Source organism: Stegostoma tigrinum, chromosome 25 (assembly GCF_030684315.1).
Source record: "Stegostoma tigrinum isolate sSteTig4 chromosome 25, sSteTig4.hap1, whole genome shotgun sequence".
Taxonomy (NCBI): domain Eukaryota; kingdom Metazoa; phylum Chordata; class Chondrichthyes; order Orectolobiformes; family Stegostomatidae; genus Stegostoma; species Stegostoma tigrinum.
Genome location: NC_081378.1, coordinates 30,328,645 through 30,344,068, shown reverse-complemented (window position 1 = coordinate 30,344,068; position 15,424 = coordinate 30,328,645). Strand labels below are relative to the sequence as shown.

Sequence of the window (15,424 nt, the reverse complement as noted above, 5' to 3'; positions counted from 1 at the left end):
GCATTCGGTCCTCTTTGCAGACAACCTCCTGCACTGAACCATCCGCTCAGTTGCCAGAAGAGCTCCACGTGTTTGCGCGATCGCTCTCAGCGTGTCGAAGGCTGATTGGCGATGTGGCTGATTGACAGTGACGTAGACCAGTCGAATGGTGGAGGGGAGGCGGGATGTGCAGTTGGAACGTCCGGAGTGCCCGCGGTGGAACGCCGCTGTTTGTAACCGGCAGTGTAGCGAGTGACAAGGGCTGACCACCTGGATCCAGGTGACGTGCCCAGGGACACCCTGCCACTCACTGGGCTTGCAGCTATTGCACTGAGGAAGGGAACTGTCTGGAGCTATTCACTGCAGCGAAGAAGGCACGGTTAGCTTCATCCTGACCACTTGGTTGCTGCCATAGCTTCGGACCCTGCCGTTGCACGCAGGAGGCAACTACTACCTGACAACTTTCTGACCACTCCAGCACATCTGCATGCTTCCATAGAAACTCAGCATAAACTAAAACCTGAATTAAAGCTTTGCACCTAGAGTTTATAATTCGAGTTCAGTAGTTGTAATTGAATACTACTACTGGCACTTGTACTGTTGGCTTTTGTTACCTTTTTCAGCCAAGTCTTTTTGAGGTTTGTATTATAGACATTGTATGAAAATGGTTTGGTCCAACAAAAACCTCCACTCTCTTCTGTTACTTGGATTGCTGCTGTTATGTCGACTGGCATCCGGATATGACAAGTTATCTTGTCCCACTTGCAAAAAGATAGCAAGCAATTTCTTAAAGGTGAGTAAGTATTCTGTTGCTGGCTCTTTATGCAGTATTGTAAAATCACAGCTGTTTTAGCAGCCACCGACTATGATGGTCCTTGTAAGTAGAAAGTTACTATCAATGACTTATTTAAACTATTTAATATCACGTTAGGGTTGATAAATCAGAATACTTGCCCTGGATCTGCTCATTGTAGGCTTTATAATTGTTTAAAAATAATAAGTAATTAAAATCACAGTAAAAATGTACTAATGTTAGGAAATGTAGAGATGATCCAGAATGATTAATTGAAAATGTTTGGTGGGGCATTAACAGGGGCTGTGCTGGAGGATCATATTCTAAAATCTAGAGCTGGACTGTTCAGTGATATTGTGAAGCACATCTTCAAATGAAAAGTGTAGTAAATCTGGATGTCTTTTGTAAAAATGTTGAAGCTGGGCTATTTGAAAATTTCAACAACATGAAGGATTTTTGATGTGTAAAAATATTAGGAATTTAGAATTGGGTTATGTATGTTGAGTTGAAATACAGGTTAACCATGATGTGATTTGAATGGCCTGCTCATTGTTTTTGTAAATGCTTAACTCACTGTTATGTGTAGTTTCATTATTCTTGAAAACACCAAAGTGAATTAGAAATACATCTTTCACAGTGAAGTAATGAAATATTCAGTGATGTTTATACTGGCATAACACAGTGTGAAGATGGATGAACACAGCAGGCCAAGCAGCATCAGAGGAGCAAGAAAGTTGACGTTTTAGGTCGAGACCCTTCTTCAGAAATGGATCATTTTTGAAGAAGGGTCTTGACCTGAAATGTCAACTTTGCTGCTCCTCTGATGCTGCTTGGCCTGCTGTGTTCATCCAGCTTCACATCATATTATCTCAGATTCTCCAGCATCGGCAGTTCCAACTATCTCTGTAACATGTTATACTGGCAGTTTTCTTTGTGATGTATGTGTGTCCATGCAAATTCATCTCAAAGGTCAGAACAACTAATAATTGTTTGAATTTATGAGCTGTTTTAAGTTTATCATTAATGTATGGCTGCATGTCCTGAATATCCAGATAATGTTTCTTGAATCTAAGATTAGCTTGAGTTCAACAGTAAAGTCCTTGTTTGTTTAAACAAGCATTTCAGTATTTAACAACTAAGGAGCAATAGCACTTTAACTTGCTTTGATATATTGGTTGTTTGTATAGCATTGCTTTTAAAAAGTGTGCATGTTATCTTCAGTTAGGTTTTAATGTTTATACAAGATTTGAATTAGCACTTTGTGGACCAGAGCCAATTGTTTAGTTCTCCATGGTATAGTTAGTGAAAGCATTTGTAAGTAGTTAAGATCCTACATGTTATAGAGTTCAACATTTTCTAGACAGTTTTAAACTTCTGTCTGGACTACATTCGAGAGGAGGGAATAAACATGCCCCAAAGTCAGTGATGTACCTGATGGGCAACACCTGATTCGTTTGATATATGGTAATGTAGCCTCTAAAATGTTTTCCATTCCTGGAAACTAGTTTGATTATGCTATAATGATGATAAGGTGTGAAAGGAGAAGAGGAATCTTCAAATTTAATTTTCACCCCACCTTCACACAATGTTTAATAGCTGATAGCTCCAATTAATCTGTTGTGTACAATTTTTGGAATTTGGGCCCTCTGCTTTAACAAAACCTCCTTTTTTGTCGGGGTTGGGGAAATCCTTTTGAATAAAAAAAATAGGTAGCAAAAGTATTGTGTAAAACTTTACACTGTTTAATTTTGATAGTTGATCAAGAATGTGTATATGACTGAATATATTGTTTTGGTGTTGGTTGTACAGGGATACATATGCCTCTGCATAAACCTTGTGTAATAACGGGCCAAATGATGTACAGATATCTAGGGATGAACTAAGATGCAGTACTAACCTTATTTCTGCCCTAATGCCTGTGTTATTTGCAACTGGATAAAGAACAAAATTACTTGAATATAAGCGATCATTTTTCAAAATTAGGCAGTAGAAGATACCTCCAGAAAGAATTTTGGTGGTGGAAATACAGATTGGGAAGAAAGATATTTGTCAAAGTATGAATTCAGGTAGGTATGAACGCAGGTTATAATTACGCTCCTGAAATGCTGCTTGGTTTGCTGTGTTAATTCAGCTCTACACCTTGTTATCTCATGTTATAATGAGTTATGCTGTGGGGTTACCTTGCATTTTAAATAAAACCATTAAAAAATAAAGAGGCAGATAAATATTAAGCATGCTGCATGCCGAAACTGATTGGCCAATAGTTCCCTGATCCTCATTTCCTCCATTTTGTTTTTGAAAATTGGATCTATGTGAGCTCCCTGAATAAACAAACAATTAATCGTTCTGCTGAAAGTTAGCATTTAGGTAAGGGGTTCTGAGAGCTCCTGTCCCATTTCTGTGTTGCTAATTGGGTGTATATTATCCAAATGTGGAACCCCATCAACCTTGAATTTGCTTGAACTGCGCAGTATTCCAATATTAATACTCACTGCAAAGCAAGTTCCATCCAGAGCATTAGCATTAACTATAGAAGTATAGATTGGTGCAAATATTAATTGGCAATTCTGCTGTAATATGCATTCAACAGTAGACAAAACAGCCTCCTATGAAGTGATTAGGTTAAGAAAGATCATGAAGAAAAATGCATAGGAGATCGGAGTTCTATTGTTTAATAGCTGACTTGATGCAATATTATAAAAAACATTTTGCATTACATTTGGAATGGAGATTGGATTTCTGTTTAAAGTGGCGTTAATCTGTTGTACAAATTATTCTCAGAATTCTATACAGAAATGGAGAGACACAAGAACAATCTAGACTTGAGCCAGGGGATTCAGCCTGAGTCACAGATGCTGACTGGAGCTGAAAGGGGTCTTCCCATTCTGTTAGCTTTCTGAGAAGTGACCTGCTAGCTTATCCTAGTCCTTAATGTTGATCAGGCAATTTGACACCCTCATTGTTTGGGTTAGTGAGTTAGTGTTGTTACTGACTTGCTATGGATAGGAAGAGGAGTAAATGTTGCTCAGTCAAGTTCCTTTTACAGTACATCTGAAGGGTTCTCAAGATTGCTTTAATGCTCCTGATAGCAATAACTAACCAGTCATGTGTTACGGGTTACAGTGCAAACTATGCTAGTAAGCACCACGTTGTTTAGCCTATGATATTTTGAAGACTTGTCCTTTTGAATTGTCTCAGAACTATCTTCACATAGAATAAAAATTAAGAATTGGAAGGACTTCTACAACTATCTCCAGTCGTGTCTCCAAACTTCTCTTAATTTGTGTAAATTTGAGGTATTACTTGCATATCCATTTGGTCACTATGACTGCCTATTTTAAATAGCATAACAATAGCCAACTTTACCCTGTCTGAGTTCATGTGCTGAAATTTTCCTCTTTGCCTATGTATCCCCAGACTTGACCATTCCAATAAACTCCCAGTCAGTCTCCCACATTCTACATTCTATAAATATGATGTCATCCAGAATTCTGCTGTCCACGCGTTAGTACCAGATCCCTTTCACTTGTCACCCATGTGCTTGCTGACCTGCTTTGGCACCTTGATTTAAAATGATTGCCTTGTTTTAAAAATCCTTCCTGGTCTCTTCGTGTTGTCCGTGTAATTTCCTCTGACCAAAAACCCTCCATTCCTGCACTTGCCTCTGAAACATTTCCATTTTAATCACATCAGTATCATCGACTGTGCTTAGTGTCATAAAAGCTGGAACCCCTCCCTAAGCCACTTTGTCCTTTTGCTTTTCTGCTTTGTTATTCTTTAAAATCCACATGTTTGGCCAAGCTTTTAGCCATTTACCATAGTATCTAATTATCTGCCTTAGTGTTACATTTTGTTTTATAATGGCACTGTGAAGTGCCTTAGAGCATTTTATGAGTTGTTGGCTTGCTCGCCTGGCTGGCTAGTTTTCATTCTGACGTTTCGTCACCGTGCTAGGTAATATCATCAGTGAGGCCTCCGATGAAACAATTTTGTTCTACTCTGCTTACAATTTATACTGTCTTGGTCTGTTGTGGTGAGTTGCCATTTCTGGTTTTGTTCTGTATGGGATTGTAAATGGGGGCCAATTCTGTAAGTTTGTTCATTGCATTGTGGGTTGAGAGCCATGCATCTGGGAATTCCTGTGCGTGTCTATGTTTGGCTAGTCCTACTATGGTTATGCTGTCCCAATTAAACTGATGGCCTTCGCTGTCCAAGTGTACTGATATTAAGGAAAGTCCGTTGTCATTTTGCTGCTAGCTGATGTTTGTGTATGCTGATGGCCAGTTTCCTTCCTGTCTGTCCGATGTAATGTTTGTGGTAGTCGTTACATGGTATTTTGTAAACCACACTCGTTCTGCATGTTGTGGGAATGGGGTCTTTAATCCTTAAGTGTTTGTCACAGAGTGGCTGCGGGCTTGCCTGCCACCATAATTCCTAGTGGTCATAGGAGTCTCGTTGTCAGTTCTGATGTTCTTGATGTCGGGCAGTGCACCCAATTTGTTAGGGCGCACTGTGTCCTTTTGTCTGTTTAGGCACCTGTGGATGAAGTTGTGTGGATAGCATAGATTTTGTATAGGCGCTCTTCCTCTTTCCTACATAGTTCTGGTGAGTTGCTGTGAGTGGTGGCCCATTTAAATGGTTTTCTTACAGAGGTTTGTTTGTGGACGTTGGGGTGGTTGCTGTGGAAGTTGAGGATTTGGTCAGTGTGGGTTGCTGTCCTGTAAGCCAATTTTAGAACTCCTCGTTGGTGATACGCTCAGCCCTGACACCCAGAAATAGAAGCTGATTGTTTGCTTTTCTCATCAGTTTAATCCTGACAAATGCATTGTTGATCAGGTGGTGAGTCTCTTCTAGTTTGGTGCATTTAATAATGACAAATGAGCCATCTGCATACTGGATCCATGATCCACAGTTTAGGTTGAATGAGGGGAAGGGTAGTATGTTCTTGTCCTTGCGTGACTGCCACTGTGATGTCTCCTGAGAAGGTGACCCCATGGGTTTGCCATTGATCTGATTGTACACTTGACCATTAAAAACTAAGTATGTGATGAGGCACAAGAGTAGTAGTTTGAATATGTTGTCATCACTGATGGAGCTGCTGGCCTGCGTTCCTGTTTCCTGTTTGTAATGTGGCCAGTATTTCTTTCGCTAATGGGATGTCAATTGATGTGAATAATGCTGTGACATCAAAGGATACCATAATCTCGCCATCATTGATTTTGTTTATGTTCTTGAGAGTGTCGAGTGGATGAAATGGGGTGATCTGTTGATGAGGTGTTTCAGTCTCTGTTGTAGGTCCCTGACCAGTTTGTGTGAAGGTGTATCCGGTAGGGAGACAATGGGTCTGAGAGGGATGCCTGGTTTGTGTACTTCAAGATGTCCGTCGAAGTGGGGCGTGTTTATGTTTTCTGGTTTCATTCTTATGTAGTCCGTTTTGGTTATCTGTCCTGCGTCCTTTAGTCTCATCAGTGTCTGGATGATCCTATTACTTAGCTGAGATTTTGGGTATCTTGCCACCTGTTGGTAAGTGTTTGTATCTGCGAGCAGTGCCTCTGTTTTCTCAACATAGTCCAGTTTGTTCATTTATGACAGTCATGCACCCTTTGATCGCTGGTGGGATTATAATAGTCCTGCCTTTCTTGTGATTTTCTAGTGCTTTTCTCTCTTTGTTCACGGTGTCCCATCTGTTCCTTTGCCTTAGTGTGGGAATTATAGTTTGTTGGATGGCTTGTTGTGTTTCGTCCATGAGTCTGTTGTATTTTAATGCAGTGTTCATGTAGTCATGCAGCCATGAAGTCTGTTCTGTTCGCATTTTTGTGGTTATAGATCAGTCCACGTACTAGGACAGCTTTCTCAGTTTTTGTGAGTTGTCTGCTGGAAAGGTACTGTACCCATGTGTCTGGTTTGTTGTTGCCCTTGTCTTTTTAGTGGATCAGTAAGTTCCTCCTGTAGCTTGTGTCTGTTAGTTTTGGTCCTGTGTTGTTTGATGGTGATGGCCTGTCCTAGGGTTGTAGTCCATTGCTGGTCCTTAGTGTTTAGGTACTGTGATTTTTGGCGTGAAATTTCCTGTTCATACTTGTAGAGTCGGTTATAGGCATCATTAATCATAGCATTCTATAGCATGCCTACTAAACAGACGACAACAAGAGGACATAGTACACTCTAACACTGGCCACACTGCCCTACATCAAGAACGTATCCGAACCGACAATGAGACTCCTATGACCACTAGGAATCATGGTAGCACACAAGCCCACAGCTGTGCGATGACAAATACTCACAAGGATTAAAGACCCCATTCCCACAACGTGCAGAACCAATGTAGTTTACAAAATACAATGCAATGACTGCCACTAGCATTATATCGGACAGGTAAGAAGGAACTAGCTGTCAGAATACACAAACATCAGCTGGCAGCAAACCAACACCATGAACTTTCCTTTAATATCAGTATACACTGACAATGAAGGCCAACAGTTTAACTAGGACAATGCATCCCATACATAGCCACACTTAGACATGCACGGGAATTCCTAGAGACATGGCTCTCAACCCATACTGCAATCAACAAACGTATAGAATTGGATCTTATTCACACATCCATACAGAACAAAACCAGAAAAGACACAACTCATCACAACAGACCAAGATATTATAAATTCCAAGCAGGATAGAACAATCGCTTCTTCGGAGGCCTCACTGATCATGGTGACGAAATGTCTGAGTTAAAACAAGCCAGCTTGGCGAGCAAGTCAACAAACTCATCCACAACCTGAGCTACAAATCTTTGCCAAAATCTTAGGTCCTTTAATATAATAAGATACTTATGTAAATAAATGTTAAGTGACCTCTTGTGTGGCGCAGAAGTTTGTTTCTTTTAAAACTTTGATCAAAGAATTGAATTACTTTCACTCGTTAGTATCTGACTAATGGTAAATTTAGCTACTGAAGATAAAGACATGCGAGAAAAACAAAAGTAGTTGCAATATTACATACTTGTGTCATAAAATGATTCTTAAAGTAATCCTATTATGTGAAAAATAGTATACATATTGAATTGTTGCACATTTAAATTGGAGGTTAGGATTTTTAATTGCGTACTTGAATGAAATATTATTTTTGCTTCTAACTGTTCTTTTTAACTTAGTGAGACCCGTCTTGTAGAAATTATTGAGTCCTTGTGTGAGAATTCTGAATTTGAATGTAATCTTATGGTGGAAACCCATGAAGAGTATATTGAGCGTTGGTGGTTCACAATGTAAGTTTCTTAATTATTAAATAGTTTTCTTTTCATTATTTAAGCTGTGACATAGTTGGCTTTTTTTTGAGTCTGTAACATTCTGTTGTGCTTCCTTAGGCTGGCCCTTTCCCTGACTCTGCACTCCCATCTATCCTCTCCCCTTTCTTTCACAACTGAATACATATGCAGTCAGAACATGCCTGATTGCAAGAATTGTGTGGATAGCTATCTCTTCTTTATCACCTTACTCCCTATTTTTTGGCCCTTTTCATACTCTCCACAACTTCGTACTTAACGTTTCTTAATTTTAGTTATAAAATATATTGAAGTCCATGACAGCGCAAGCACTGTAAAACTGTACTTTGCTCTGTGCCGACGTTGTCAACAAGCTGCACCTTTTATGTTATCACTGCTGGCTTGACCATATCTCTAACATCTAGGTGCATTTGTTTTCCAGCAGGGGTTGCTGATTGATAGTAAGGAGTAGCAAGTTGTGCTTTTATTTAATTTTCTCTAACCCAGGAAGGATGCGATTAATTGAAGTGGCCTACTTTTGAACTAGTTGAGATAGGATAACTCCAAATAAGCGGACAGAATAATTTAAGCTATCCTGGTCTAATATATTCGTAATATTGCAATATTGCTTTGTTGGAAATCTGAATACCAGAAATGTTTCTTTTTCACTAAGCATCACTGGTGTCCAATTTCTTTGTGGATCTGGAATTCCAATTCTGATTAAAATGCAAAAACTATACAGATTTTTACTCCTCAAAAATTCCTTTTAATGATTGGACTGATTTCTAGCGTATTCCATAGTGCCTGGATATCTGAGCTCATTCCAAAACTAGTTCAAAAACAAATAGATTCCTCCAAAACGTTATCGTGTAAAAATAACAAAATTATCGGCATTGTGTCAAATGGGACATGATGTTCTTTTTATTTTTGTCCAGTTGTTGTTCAAAATAGTGTCAGGTTTGACTTCAGTGACAGGCTTCATAACTTTTATATTTAATGCCTTATGATGTTTTCACTGAAGGACTAATTGTAATTGCTGTAAATGTGTTGAGTGTTTATCAGGAATTATCTTTCAAAAAGTGTGTGGATATGTGAAGTATTTTAGGAAAACTTGAAAAGAGTAGTATGAATTAAGTAGTTCTTTCAAAAACTAGCACAGACTTGATGGGCTGAATTGCTGCCTTTGTTTTATATGTGATGACTTTATTTCATTCAGGCTTAAAATCATTCTTTTTAACTACAGGCAGAAAAATCATCCTAATTTCTTTCTCTGGTTTTGCGTGGATACAATTAAAGTTTGCTGTCCTGCTGGGACCTTTGGTGTCGACTGTGTTGGTACTGTAATTACTTTTCTGAGCATTATAAACATCGTGTGTAACATGATTTAAGCACTGTCTTAATTCAGTTGAACTTAGTTTCTTCCTAAAACACACAACCTACACGTTAGTGCATTTTAACAAAATGCTGTTTTTTAACTGTATTAATTCTTAACTAACTTCTCTCTTTTATAGTTCAGTAGATTCCTTCTATAATTACAGGGCAGTTTTTCAATGAGAGGCAATCCCTACAGATTGCCTGTCAGGCCCTTTTTCTATGAAAGAAGAGAGCCCTGCATTCCTGAGAGCAGATTCAGATCAGGGCCCCTTCAGAAGGTGTAATTCCATTCTAACAGCTTTGTTTTGTAACGTAGAACTGTCAGAGGAAGGCAAACCATTCTCTCCCTTTACACAGCAGTCAGCTGCCGTAATTTGAAATTTAATGGTCCTGGTGGCCACTTTTGACAGCTGCTGTCACGAGTCACGTGTGATATTAGGATGCTGAGTGGTTTGCATACCAAATGGTTAGTGGGGGGGCCAAGTAAGCAGTGTGCCAGGTACATAAGTGTCACTGGTTATGATGAGAGCTGAAGAGGGGTTAGGATATCAGCTGTCAATGGGGCACATGAGTATTTGTGGTAGGTCAGGCTGGAGAACCCGTTCCAGCACATGGTGGGGAGGGTAGGTGTTGGATCTGAGGGTTTTGGCCCTGGCACTGAAGGTTGGGATGGGTCCAGCAAAGTGTTGAGTTGGATCCGTTGGGGGATGTGGTTTGCGTGATAGCAGGACAATGGGCTTGGGCCAGATCTGAAGGCAGCCCAAGTAACCACTTTACTTAATTTCATTGGAACCATCCGAAGTCTCTTTCTGGAAAACTCTATTTCTGGGGCAGTTCCCTCAGAGTGTGCTGCAATGATGATTCTGCAGGGACACCTTGTGTGCAATCCTGATCTATGCTCACATAATAACTGTCTGGCCTGCTGGAAATCTGCTCCTATGTTAATAAGATCCCTTGAGCTATATATAAAGCACAATGCTGACTGACAAACACTACACCAGGTCAAAGTAGAGACCACATGTTATTCAAGTCAAGGAAGTAGTGATATTCACCCGTAACCGTTCCATGCTTCAAGCAGTCCGATAGGGTTTTTATTAAAATTGTAGAGTAAAATTCCCCTCAACAAATTAATTGTACTGATTTGCCGAATTAATGAACAGTTAATATCACAGCCCAAATTTTATTTTTTTTCTTGGAGGCTCAACTTGAGATTTTATGGGGGCTTTTTTTTTCATTCTTACTAATTCCTTTATTAGGTGATGTAGCATTAGTAGGAACATCAATTTCTGTACTTCTGTTGACACATGGGGTACTTAGGGTCATACAGCAATAGAATTAGGAGAACTCATCGGTATACTAATTTACTAACAACCCATTAAACATAAAGTCGTGAGACACAGGATAGGCATTAATTAGTTGGGTACTGCAGTATTTAACTTTACGCAAGGCCACATTTCTAAGTTAGCAGCTTTTTTTTTTCAAAATCACTAGAACATACTTCAGCAACACAAAACCATCACTGTAAACACACCCTGCAGGTCACAGCTAATGTGTTTATATTGCATGTTCACAGAGCTGGGATATTTTAATCAAGCAAGTACTGTACTTTTTACTACATCTCAATTTCAGATTTAAATTTAACAATTGCCGATATTCATTACAACAGCATCCACTGCATTTTTTCCCCCCATACGGTGACTCCTGGACATAAGATCTAGGAACTACATTTCATTTGCAAGTAATTCACCACTTTAGTGATATCAAATTTGTCTGGTTTCCAGTTAGCAGAGTGTTCCTCTGTTGATAAGTTTAACATTGTTTTAACTTATTTGCAGTCTCTGTCACCTACTTTTCTCTGCAGCCTTTCTGACCTCCACCAACCTCCCGGCTCCCCAAGACCCTGCTGCTTGGCACCTCGTAAAAGAATGGTTCCTAGCCCTGACAAAAAAAAAAGTTGGCTATGTCTTGGCCCACGTCAAAAAAGGCATCTAGTTCTTGACTGTCCCCTAGCAAATCCTTCATTGTCAGTATGTACTTTCCCTGCTTGCTTCTCCAGGCGCCGGTTGTTTCTGTCCTGTGTACCTAGCTGAGTTTTACTAGTGAGCCCATCAGCAGTAAACAGGGGACAACAAGCCTGTGACTCCCTTACACTTATAAGAGTTACTCTTCTCTGAGTGGTTGGTTGCCCCAGAGAGTCAATTTTTCTCAGATACTTTTGTAGGGAGACTTACCACCATCTCTGTGCATTTTTAGACCTGCTTTACAGTTTTTTTCCTGTAATTTTTGTCTGCTTATTTCCTCATTGGTATTTTTATGTAATGTCCAGGTCTCATAAACGGCAGTAAATGGTCAGCTTGTAGACCATCGTTACATACACCATGCTCTTGATTTATCACAGCAAGAAGTTTCCAATGTCATTAAAAGTGACTGGACTTTAAAATGGAGTCTAGGGTCAAGCGTATGGTGCATGCATCCTGAATAAATAGAAGCCGATAGTTGCTATCTCTATTGAGCTATATTCAACTGATAACAGGAGTGGGAGATTATTTTCTGTGTATTATCTTTTCCATGTGCTGTTATGAGCTGAATTTACTTTTCTCTTGCTTTAGTGTTACTGCATCCTGTTTAGAGGGCATAGATTCATACTGAGGTGTAGTTTCATTGGCATTGGCTGCGTCAGTACCTCGTCCAGTTGGCAATGTTTTCGGTTATGAGGCTCAACAATGAGTGTGAACTTGGCTGATTGACCATTTTCAAGAGTATACCCAAGCACTTTGCAGCACAGGTTACCTGATAATACTTAGCATCTAAGGGCACTGTTGCCAAATAAAACACTTGGATCAGCCACCTCAGCAGGCTGTCCAACTGAAATACCACACTTTATCTCATACGCTGTTAGTGAAACTGCTTGATTATCGTTTCATTGTTTTTTTTGGAATCATTTATTAGTACATTTTTGTGTACTGGGTATGATTTCTATTGTGACTTGTTAGCAAACTGCGAAACTAAAGCATATCAGATAACAAAGTATTGACATGGGAAATATCTTGTTATGGTCTAAAATATCCTCTATGCTTTCTTTACTGTAACTTTAGAAAGCTTTTAGGTAGGATTTGAATCAGTCATCTTGATGACTCCATAGGTAAATGCAGTGTACTGTACTTTTGACTGATATGTTTCAAGTGTGTGTGCCCTTCCTGCTTCCTGAGCTGATTTCAATAAGGATAGCAACAGGGGCTATAACTGGGGTTTCTGCCTTGGATCACTATCATTGTTGGTAAGTGCATGTAAGGAGAAAGTTCAATTTAAATGCCCCGTAGTCAAAAAAGTTATTATTATTCCTCTTAAAAGATCACACAGAACAGTCTCTAGGATGACATTCTAGAGATCTGTCATTTACTCTGGAACACTACTCCAATCTGCATCACCAGCTTTGGAGGGGTTATAGTAATGGAAAATGATATCTTGAAGTCCACCAAATGACATTATCCAAGCATTATTTCTCACGTATACCTTGTGTTTAATAAGGTGTATTTTGTTTTTAAAGAATGCCCAGGTGGTGCAGATAGACCATGTAATGGACATGGTTCATGTAATGGCGATGGTACACGGACTGGTGATGGCTCTTGTAGCTGTACCAAGGAATATAAAGGCAAAGACTGTCTAGACTGTGCAGACAGCTATTACAGTGAATTCCAGAATGAAACGTTTTCACTCTGCACTGGTAAGTTTTTTTTGAGTTGAAAATATATGTTCTTCTATTAGTTCTCTAGCATCATCGGAGTATCCCAAAGTAGCTCACGGCTAATTGATTACTTATTGAGTTGTGCCACTTGAACATTGAACAAACATGATGCCCATTTTTGCAATCCAGTATTGTCCCACAAATAGCACAAGCTAGTGTCCTAAAATAACCTTTTAATTTGTTTGCTTGTGTTGTGTTAAGGTTTAAATATTTATGACACATATTTGGAACAGATTGGGCTTGAATCCAGACTTGCAACGTAGGGATAAAATCCCTACAGCATGGGAGCAGGCCATCCAGCCCATACTGACCCTCTGAAGAGTAGCCCATCCAGACTCACCCCACTACCCTATATCTGTAACCCTTCAGTTTCCATGGCTAATCCACCTAACCTGCGCATCCGTGGACACTATGGGCCGTTTAGCATGGTCAATTGAAAGACATCAGAGCACCTGGGAAAAAACCCTTGTAGACACAGAGAATGTGCAAACTCCACCCAGATAATCCCACCCTTGGGTGACTGAACCGGAGTCCTTGGTGCTGTGAGACAGCAGTGTTAACTGCTGTGACACTGCGCCATCCTAGAGACATGCTACATTATGCCGCAATAGCTATATCCAGAATGTTTGGTACTGAGGATATTATTTGCATAGTAAACAATTATTACTCATTTGAAACTACAAAAAAAGAAAATCCAGGTCTTTCTTCAAGGAAATGATTAACATTTAACTCCTGCTTTGTGATAATGCTTCTGTTTAAATTCATTTTAAAAAATCTCTTAATAAGCTGTTCATTTTTTAGTTTCAAATAAGAAGTCTTATATGATTTAAAGCTGAGGAAGTGGTCTTAAAATGTCCAAAGTTATGCAGTATGGGAACAATGAATCTTTTAACATTCAGTGCTGATTTTGCTTTGCATTAAATTACAGAAGCATGAATCTCCTAGCAGATCTGTCAAGTCCAATAATGGGCGTATGTGTGTACTGAATGAAAACCCATGATCCCCTTTTGGTGCAGTGTCAGTGTGAGGCTTTTGATTCCACTGTACCATTTTTCTAAAGGTGTCTTGCTGTAGTGTCAGTGATACTACAAAGCTGGGTGGGCACTTGCCTGTGCAGAAACATGTTAGAAATTACAGGAAGAAAAGCTCCAAGTTGATGGGTAGCTGAATCTCGAGTTCAGAGGAACATAGTTTTGGTTGCTGCCCACTAGCCAAAGCTTGGTCCTACAGATGAAAGGTAATCAGACAAAGGGGGAGGGTGAAATTAGTATTAAGGAGGACCGCAACAAAGCATAGGAAGATAATAACAGGTCCAAGAGATTTCAATTTGGAGGAAAACAACTAGGAATTTGTTTTCTGGCAGCATTGAAGAAGGAAGATGATCTACATTTATGTAGCACATTTTTTTTCCTTAGAATATTCCAAAGTATTTTACAGTCAATGAAGTATACTTGAATTCTAGTTGTTGTAAAGTAGAAAAGTTCATGAAGTTCCGACAAATAGTAATGTGATAACATACACAAAAAGTGTTTTTGTGGTGTTATTTGAGGGATAAAGCTTGGCTAGGGAAACAGACTATTTTTAGAATGCTGCCATGCAAGAGGAGAGCAGATCAAGTCTTTGTTCAACACTTTCTCAAGTACTGGGCTGGAATGACTGTTCAGTTCTGTGGGACGTAAAAGTCAGAGCCGATTGTTGGAAGAGAGTGGTAAAGAGATCTTGCAACATTTTATGGAACTGTAAAAACTGAAAAGCAGGTAGAAAGACAGAATCTTGTTTTTTTTTTATATGTTGGGTTACTGAATATAAACTCAGTGTGAATTTCTTATTTTTATGTCAGGTATTGATTAGGCTAAAACTGAAATATTGCACATCGTTCAGGCTGCCCCTATTTGATTCGTGGAAGATGCTTTCAAAGCTACTTTGCGATAGACTCAGATTGAAAGTGAACATGTGGAGCCAAGAGATAAGAAACAATGAATAGCCAATTTGACAACAAAATAGAAAACAGACTAGGGCTGGATGTTCCCAGCGTCTTCCCCACTTTACAGATCTTGTAAAGTTGCCAAGACAACAAAATGTGAGGCTGGATGAACACAGCAGGCCAAGCAGCATCTCAGGAGCACAAAAGCTGATGTTTCGGGCCTAGACCGTTCATCAGAGAGGGGGATGGGGAGAGGGAACTGGAATAAATAGGGAGAGAGGGGGAGGCGGACCGAAGGTGGAGAGAGTATGGGTGGGGAGGTAGGGAGGGGATAGGTCAGTCCAGGGAAGACGG

At 39.6% G+C, this 15,424-nt stretch overlaps 1 protein-coding gene across 4 annotated transcripts in view; it reads left to right on the top strand.

Annotated features, from left to right (window-relative positions):
- creld2 (cysteine-rich with EGF-like domains 2) overlaps nucleotides 1–15,424 on the top strand; it is a 62,388-nt gene that overhangs the window by 28,205 nt on the left and 18,759 nt on the right. For all 4 annotated transcript variants that reach the window (XM_059654622.1, XM_059654623.1, XM_048554414.2 and 1 more), the window contains 5 exons: nucleotides 21–772; nucleotides 2,756–2,838; nucleotides 7,920–8,030; nucleotides 9,271–9,362; nucleotides 12,949–13,125. In XM_059654622.1, the coding sequence (XP_059510605.1) occupies nucleotides 638–772; nucleotides 2,756–2,838; nucleotides 7,920–8,030; nucleotides 9,271–9,362; nucleotides 12,949–13,125 (598 nt within the window). In that variant the 5' untranslated portion in view covers nucleotides 21–637. The remainder of the gene's footprint in view (nucleotides 1–20; nucleotides 773–2,755; nucleotides 2,839–7,919; nucleotides 8,031–9,270; nucleotides 9,363–12,948; nucleotides 13,126–15,424) is intronic.